Genomic DNA, 9,134 nt, shown 5'->3' with positions numbered 1-9,134 from the left:
CTTCACACATCCCAACAAAAAATAAGATATTAATAGTAGTTTACAAAACCAACTGCATCAGTAACTACTACCACTCCAAAAGATCTATTTTTTATTGTGTGATATTGTATTGTTACTTTTTATTATCCTGTCATTATTGAAAAATAACAATATCATTATTATTTATCCGTAACCCAATAATAATTTAATTTCAATACTCACACTCTGCTCTCATATAAAATTCTCAACACACAACACATAATTTCTATTTTTTTTTTTATTATTTGTGTCACCACATCCCTCATCATTATCAGGCTATATATAACATTAATAACATTAATTATATTAGCAGACAGTCAATATTAATTATTGTCACTATAATAACATTTAAAATTTTATTATTGTATAGTAATAATTTTTTTTTAATATTTTTTTGTTTTCTTTTCTTTTTTTTTTTTGATTTAATCACAATTTAATCAAAAAGAATAATTTTTTAAAATTTTTATTATATGTATATCTCTTTTCTATTAATAGGATGTTTTAGTTCTTTCCTTTAAAAATTTTAATATAAATAACTATAGAAAAAAAAAAATATATTTTTTTTAGTTTTATAATTTTTTAAAAATAATAATAATTTCCATAATTGTTTAGTTTTTTTATAATAATAATATGTTTTAAGTTTTTTTTTATTTTTATTTTTTTAATTAAAAATCAAATAGTCATATAAATAAAAGTTTTTTGTTGTATTTTCATATATTTTTTAATAAAAATCACCCTATTGTATAATTAATAATAATTTCCTTTTTTTCACATATACTTTGTAAATAAAATTTAATGTTTTTTCTTTAAAAAATCTCTTTTGTTTAAATAGTTGTAAAATTGTACATAAAAAAAAAAAAAAAAAAAAAAAAACATTCACCCATTCAATCAAACAAATAAACATTTCCCTACCCCCCAGATATAATTCAATATATAAATCAGTTTTTTTTTATTCGTTTTTTCCAATTTGTTTTAAATAACAGATATAATAATTAAAAAATGATTTCAATGGCACCAACCCCTCTTTATCTTCCAGCAGAGGAAGCTAATAGAGTTATTCGTTCACCAATCTTCCAAAGAAGAGATACAAAATATAATAAAGATAATTCAAAGGAACAACCAAAAGAAAAGTCAGAACAACAAGATGCAGAACAAAAACCAAAGTCAAATAAATCTTTAAAACGTTCTGGTAGCACATGGCTTTCAAGTCAAATAGACAAGCGTCAAATTGAATTAATGGAATTGTCAGGTAAACGTTTATCAGGAAGTACCCCAAAAAAGTGTCAGGATGGAGTAGGAGGTGGTGTTTACTTTATTCAAGGTGAAAAAGATACCCATCCAACTTCAGTATTCAAACCAATTGATGAAGAAAATGGTCTTATTGGCCCAAACCATTCTATTGTTGGAATGAAAGCTGGTACTCTTCCAGGAGAAGGTGTTTTTAAAGAGGTTGCTGTGTATTTATTTGATCAAATGAACAATGGATTTTTTGGTGTACCAGTTACTACACTAGTCGAAGTTCAACATCCAATTTGGAACAACAAAAATGGTGCCTCTTCATCAGAAAGCATAGACGAAATTGTTGATGAATGTAGCAAAGAATCATTAATGGTAAAAAAAATTGGATCACTTCAAGAATACATTGTATATGAAGATACTGCTGATGAAGTTGGCTGTTCAAAATTTTCAGTTCAAGATATTCATCGTATTGGTTTATTAGATAGTCTTGTATTAAATTGCGATCGTCATAGTGGAAACCTCTTAGTAGTTGCAAAAGAAGATGGTGCAGGCCCATTAGAATTAGTACCAATTGACCATAGTCTTTGTTTACCATCAAGTGACCAATTGTCTGATGCTTGGTTTGATTGGATTAATTTCCCACAATCTAAAATTCCATTTAGCAATGAAGCTAAGCAAATGATCCAATCAATTGACATTGATCAAGTTATAAACTCCTTACATGCCAAGCTTCCAAAACTAAGAACTGAATGTTTAGAAACTCTCAAATTAACAACCCTCTTTGTAAAGAAAGCCGTCGAGTCTGGTTTAAATTTAAATCAAATTGGTACCCTTATTTCCAGATATCAAAGTCTTGATGAACCATCACCATTCGAACAATTAGTTGCAAATACACAAAAAAATAATAACAAAAATTCTAAACTCTCACTATCCAATCAAGCATTTTGGATATATTACCAACAAGAAATCGATTCTTTTTTTAAAAACTATTAAAAAAAGATAAAAACAATAATAATTTTTTTTTTTTTAAATAACCTTTTTTTAAATAGACCTTTTTTTTTCTTTAATAAAACTATATAAAATTATTTAAATATTAAATAATTTTTATTTTTTTTAAAAAAATACTCTTTTATTTTTTTATTTTACTTTTTTTATTTATTTTTTATTTTATAGTTTTATTTTAAATATCAATACATTCGAACATAAATAGTCTTAGTTCATCCAAAGATTTGGGCATATCCTCTGTAGTTAAATGTGGCCAAAATGAATCTGTAAGCTGACATGTTTTTCCTTTGTATTGTTGATATAAAATTGTTTTGGTTGGTGAGAGGATATAAATTTTTGAGTTTTTTAAGCCTTCTACAAAATTAACCAAATCGTTAATTTCACCACCTAATAAATCATAAACATTGATTTTATGATTGTTTTTTGAAATCCCTAATAAATATCTTGGAGGCATATATGTATGATAGTATATTATTGTTATATTATTGTTACTATTATTAATTAGATTATTTAAACTATTTTCATTATTGCTGTCATTATTGATATTAAAGTTATTATTACTATTGTTATTACTATTCTTTACTATATGTGTATTTAAAAAAGTTAATGAGGGTGTAACACCAGCTTGATGAATGAAACCAAAGAAAATTGTAAGAAACATATTAAATATAATCCATATAATTAATAATACCTTTGATCTCTTTTTGTTGAAGTAAAAATAACGATATGTGAGCAATGCCAATGGGAAAAACAATGGTAGTAAAAATCTAGCCTCTTGATGCGGTGCCATTGATAAAAATATTATACCTGATAAAACTACTGCCAATAATAAGTTTCTAATTGATCGAGGAAATAATTCCTTTCTGTGGCTACTATTAGTATTTTTGTGATGGTTAAATCCGTTTGTATTCCCATTTCCATTACTATCTTTACTGTTTCCTGTGTTGCTGGAGCTGTTAATACTAAACACCTCGACAATTAATAATATGATTAATGGTCCAATCATCATTGGTAGGTTTGCAAAAATATGTGTTAACCTGTTGTGAATACCGTGTTCTGCCAAGTTCTTTGGATTCATATTATATACTAAACTATTAATTGGGGTAAAAGTTAAGTTGTTCTATAATAAATGAAAATGTTAATAAACAAGGGTTTTTTTTATAAATTATTTAAAATTTAATATAATTACCTTAATCAGTGATAATAGATAATTAGAGTCGGTTAAAAGTTCTAATGATTCTTTGGGTATTAATGAGGGGTTTTGATAAACGTCAGAAATTTGAAAAATAATTTCGAGTGGATTTCTTGAAAAAGATGATAAAAGGGGAACATTTAAATATTTGAAATAAACTGAATCAAGTAAAACAAATAAAAAACTTGTAGATATGAAACCTGCGGAAATGAAAATAATTGATACCAAAGTTGTAAAAATTGATTTTGATCTTGTTAAATATAAATAGAATAAATAGACTCCCATTGGTGCTGCAAAAAATATAAATGTAAATCTTGAAAAAATCCCACATGCAATTATGAATCCAATTAACCAATCCCTAATGATATTAATTTTTACTTTTCCAGTTTCATTATCACGATATGTAATAATAAGAGTTAAAAGGGTCGCTACCAACAATGACTCGATTGTATTTGAAAAAGTTCTTGAATGGAATATAATTATAAGCCAACATGATGATAGAATCGATAACGCTTTTCTGTATGATAGATTGAACCTCTTGCATATCACCACCATATAATAGTCTAATAAAAATGATAAACACACCATAAAAAATCTTGGTGCAAATATTAACGTATTTCCATTAATGATTGAAAACTGATTATTACCCAAAGTAACATTTATTAATTTTTGAATTGATTTTAATATATAAAATGGTATACCTGAATTAAATAATCTATATATAAAATAAATTAATATATTGCTTTTTTTTTTGTTTATTTTTCTGTTGATATTTACGGTATAAATATTGACCTACATGGGTTATCTTCATAAAACTCCCATGGTTTTAAAATTTTGTAATTAAATATAAATGATGATGTAATTTCGGGACTTTGAAAATACTCATCTGGATGAATATAACCTATTGCTAATGTTCCAACTATAAAACGAAACAATATAGATATGTAATATGAATTTGCTAATGGAAAACTACTTTTATTATTTTTAAAATGAATTGTGGTTTTTGTAGAATTGGTAATATTTAGGTTTTTATTTATTTTACTAATATTATTACCATAATTATTAACTTTCCCCATTTTATAAGTATACTTTTTTATAAAAAAGTATAAATAAAGTAAAACATAGAAAAAAAAATTATATCAATAATAAAAAAAAAAAAAGTGGGGTAAACAAAGTTTTTGTGTTGTAATATGACAATAATTTTTGATCATAAAAAAAATTAATTAAAAAAAATTATAAAAATAATTTTAAAAAAAATTAAAAAAAATAAAAAAATAAAAATTAAAAAAAATTATTATTATAAATAAAAAAAAAAAGAGGTAAAAATAAATAAAACAATAAAACAATTAATGTTTTGTTATTATTGCTATAATATTAAGTAATATTATATAATTTTATTTAGTTTTTAAAATATAAAAATAATTTAATTTTTTTTTTTTGATCAATTTGATTTTTTTTTTTTAAAGGTGTAATGTTCTGAAATTACTATATTTGTTTGCTAAAGCTTGATTTTCTGAAAGCTCATGAATTGAGATGTCATAAATATATTTTTTTGTTGAGATAATTGGGTAAATTGTGTTGCAACTATTTTTGTCATTATAAATATTTGGTAAATAAAAACATGCTGTTGATAATGGACCATGGTTAATTTGGAAAGGAGTTGCTTGTCTTAAAATTGGCTTGCCATGGAATGCAATACCCAAATTACTATATTGAATCATTAGTTTATCATTTGAACCATCACCCATTGAGATTGTTTGGTGTTGTTTGATGTTTTCTAAATCGCTCAATAAAATTGTAATCTTTTTTTTCATTTCTGCATTGATAATATCACCTATAACATTACCTGTTAATTTATTGTCGCTGTCAAATTCCAACTAATAGAAAAAAATTATTATTAGTATTTAAAACTATTATTTAAATAGATATAGTGATAGTTACAGTGTTTGAGACAGCATAGTCCATTTCTAGTCTTGATGCAACTCTAAAAGCAAAATAACTAAAGCCTCCAGAAACCAAAGCAGTTTTATAACCAAAATGCTTTAATGCTTGAATTAAACTATATGAGCCATTATTTAACTCGATTCTTTCCCAAACCTTTTTTAATTGAGGGATATCCATACCTTTTAATAATAATAAACGTTCTTTTAGTGCAGCATTAAAATCTAATTCACCGGCCATAGCTCTTGCAGTGATATCAGATACACGGTCACTTACACCCATCAGTTCTGCCATTTCGTCAATACATTCGTTTTTTATAATACAAGAGTCCATATCAAATACTGCTAATTTTCTTTCGTTATTGAAATGTTCGTTTGTGTGGAAATAGAAATCCACTTTTTTATCATCAAAATATTTGTGTAACATTTGATTTAATTCTTTATACTCTTTGTCGCTTTTAATTGAATGTCTCGAAACTTTAAAATCATTTTCGTTTAAATTGTCATTCTGTCGGTAAATAAATTGTTAATAAATATCTTTTTTTTTTATATTTTTATTTTTTTTGTTTTTTATACATACATTGGTGATTTCTAATTCAAAACCTTTCCAAAGAGAATTTTTTAATTCATCAACGATATCTTTGTGTTGACTTTCGTGAGTTTTTGGCGAAACGATAATTAAAGTATAATCCATGTTGCTGTAGTGTTCATATGAAAAAATTTTAAAATAGAAAAATTTAAAAAAAATAAAAATAAAATTTAAAAATAAAATTAAAAAAAAAAAATAAAAATAAAAATAAAAAAAATAAAAAATTATTATTATTCGAATAATATAATACAATAAAGTAATAAAACCCACAAATAGATAATAAATAACTATTTAAAATAAAAATACTAAAATTTTAATAAAAAGATAATACAATACGTAATAAACAAATTAATTCTGTAAAATGGTTTTATACTGGTAAATATAGTTTTAAATCAATAATTTATTATTATTATTATTATTTCTTTTTTATACACCTTTAAAATCTTTTTTTTTTTTTTTTTAAAAAAATAATTTTTTTATTTTTTTTTTTTTTTTGAAATTTTTTTTTTTTTAAAAAATTTTATTTTTTTTTTGTTCGAATTAAAATTCATTTGAATCAACATCATACTTATATAGAAAATGCAACACATTAGCAGATCTCAATTATTTAGCAAAACCTTAACACAAAATATTAGATCATTTGTCTCAGGCAATCTTATTACCTCAGATTATGTTTTCAGAGATCAATATGGTAACTCACACTCATCAAGAGATATTTTTGATAATAAAAAGGTTGTAGTTTTTGGTATCCCAGGCGATAACCCAACTGACACTTTCCATCACGTAAGTTTAATATATATAATGGTGAAGGTTATAATTATAATTATAATTATAATTTAAAAACTATGATAATCATTTATCTTTAAAACCCACCACACTTTTTTTTTTTTAAAATATTTTCAAAGTATTAATCATTTTTTTAAATAGATCCCATCATTTGTTAAAAGTTCAGGTAAAATCTATGGTAAAGCTGATAGTATTATTTGTTTACAAAACTCAGATGTCCCAATTTTAAGAGCCAAATCAATGAGTTTAGATCCAAAAAGAACTGTAAGTAAAAATAATAAATAAAAATAACAATAAATAAAAATAACAATAAATAATTTACAATAAAATGGTGTAATTATTTTAATAGTTTATTAACTTTAAAATTTTTTTTTAGATTGGTTTCTTACAAGATCCAGCTAGTAAATTTGCAGAAGATAATGCATTATGTGAAAATGAAAATTTAAATCAAGGTACAGATTCACCAGTACCAGAATATAAAAGATTTGCTTTAATTGTTGATAATGGTAGAATTGTTTTTGAAAGTGTTGAGAAAAATGTTGATGAATGGAATCATACCGATGCTGAAACAATCCTCAAAAAACTTTAAAATAATAATATATAGTAAATATGAATAATAATAAAAATAATAATAACAATAATAATAAAACAAGAAATGGTATAATATAACATCGAGATAAAAATCAAAAACAGGTTTTGGAAAAAAAAGAAAAAGTAAAATAAAAATCGATCAAAAAAATAAAAAATAAAAATAAATAAACAGTAAAAATAATAGTAGTATTATTAATGTATTAGAAAAAAAAGTAAATAATAGTTTTTTTAAATATTTATTTAAAATAAAATATTGTAAATTGTTATTTTTTGATACTAAAAGAAAAAAAAAACAACTAAAAAATTAAAAGAACATATTTATACGAAAATATTCTTTTGTTTTTTGTTTTTAAAAATTAAAATGGATAGTAGTTGTAGTATATATGTGTTAACAATCATCGTCATAATTGTCATCAGCATCCATCCCATTATAATAATCAAAATCTTCATAGTTGTAGTCATCTTCATCATCTTCATCACTATTGTTATTTGATTTATTATTATTGATGGTATTGTTGTTATTGTTGTTAATGTTGTTGTTGTTGCTGTTGTTGTAATTGAAAATATTATTTGTATTTTTTTTATGTTTTTTAAATAAATTTGAAGAGTTTATTAACTTTGGATTGGGTTGAGTGTGGAAAATAGGAGTATTTTCATTTGATGGATTGGGTTTGTTTGGGTTAAATCTTAATTTATTAATTTCATCCATTTGCATTACCCATTTGCAACCAAGGCATGTTGGATCAAATATAGTTTGCCTGCCTACTTTGCTAATAGAGTTTTTATGTTCAACGTGATGGCAACATCTTAAGTGGTGTCCATAGTTTTTTTTAATTGCATAAAAAGTGCAGCCGTTGTGTATACATTTCTTTCTTTTGGGATCTTTAATTTGATCTTCAGATTGAATTTGAGGTGGTCCTTTCCATTTAATGCAACCAAAACAATCAACATCGCTATTACACAAATGCTTTGTTTTTTTTTCATGACGATTTCTTGTTTTAATAGTCGAAAAATTCTTTGTATATGGGCATTGATTATGTCGACATTTTAACTTATCGTCCAAATTGTAGCTTTTTATTATGTTTATATTATTATTTTTGTTAATACTATTAATACTATTAATACTATTAAAATTACATTTAATATTGTTATTACTATGGTTATAGTTATTATTATTTAAGTAATTATGATTATTAGATATTTGTGAACTTTTTAAACCAAATATAATATTATTGTTTTGATTGTTATTCCCATTGTTTAGGTTATAATTTGAAAGTTGGTCAAATAAAATATTATTGTTTAAAATACTATTGTTTGTTGGGTTGGTAGTGTTTGTTGGCATAAATAAACCATTATAGTTGTTTTTATAGTTGTTGGTAGTTAGAGCGTGGTTTATAAATGAGTTGGTTATTGGGATTGGTGAATTATCACCACTACTACCACCACTACTACTCGAATTACTACTAGTTGTGTTCCCACTAGTATAATAAGAATCAATTTCTTCTTCATAATCTTCATCTATATCTTCTTCATCATCATCTTCTTGATCGCCATTATCCTTTACATTATTTACATTGTTAAGTTCGTAATTATTAAAATTGCCAATATAATTATTATTATAAATATTATTATTATTATTATTATTATTATTTAAATTTATATTAATATTTGGTATTATTATTTCATCACTATTCCGATATTTCCTATTTGTTTTGTTTGTATTGTTATTTATATCAGATATTTGATTATTTAAATTATTATCATCACATGTTTT

The 9,134-nt window shown here is 23.6% G+C and overlaps 3 protein-coding genes across 3 annotated transcripts; 2 read left to right on the top strand and 1 right to left on the bottom strand.

Moving 5' to 3' along the window:
• Positions 1-912: 912 nt before the first annotated feature.
• DICPUDRAFT_91707 (uncharacterized protein) lies at positions 913-6,150 on the top strand (the record flags this gene model as incomplete). The annotated part of the gene is made up of 5 exons (XM_003286398.1): positions 913-2,159; positions 3,999-4,006; positions 4,704-4,730; positions 4,895-4,898; positions 6,133-6,150. Coding segments are annotated over exons 1-5 (1,197 nt in total), but the record flags the coding sequence as incomplete, so codon positions are not given.
• A 412-nt stretch (positions 6,151-6,562) lies between these two features.
• Positions 6,563-7,358, top strand: DICPUDRAFT_150406 (uncharacterized protein; the record flags this gene model as incomplete). The annotated part of the gene is made up of 3 exons (XM_003286397.1): positions 6,563-6,766; positions 6,911-7,033; positions 7,146-7,358. The coding sequence occupies 3 exons, from the start codon at positions 6,563-6,565 to the stop codon at positions 7,356-7,358; spliced, it is 540 nt and encodes a 179-aa protein (XP_003286445.1).
• Positions 7,359-7,748: 390 nt separating this feature from the next.
• Positions 7,749-9,134, bottom strand: DICPUDRAFT_150405 (uncharacterized protein; the record flags this gene model as incomplete). The annotated part of the gene is made up of 1 exon (XM_003286387.1): positions 7,749-9,134. A coding segment is annotated over one exon (1,386 nt), but the record flags the coding sequence as incomplete, so codon positions are not given.

This window comes from Dictyostelium purpureum, assembly GCF_000190715.1.
Source record: "Dictyostelium purpureum unplaced genomic scaffold DICPUscaffold_70, whole genome shotgun sequence".
In the NCBI taxonomy this organism is placed as follows: domain Eukaryota; phylum Evosea; class Eumycetozoa; order Dictyosteliales; family Dictyosteliaceae; genus Dictyostelium; species Dictyostelium purpureum.
Note: the sequence above shows the minus strand (reverse complement) of the source record. Positions and strands in the feature narration are given on the sequence as shown.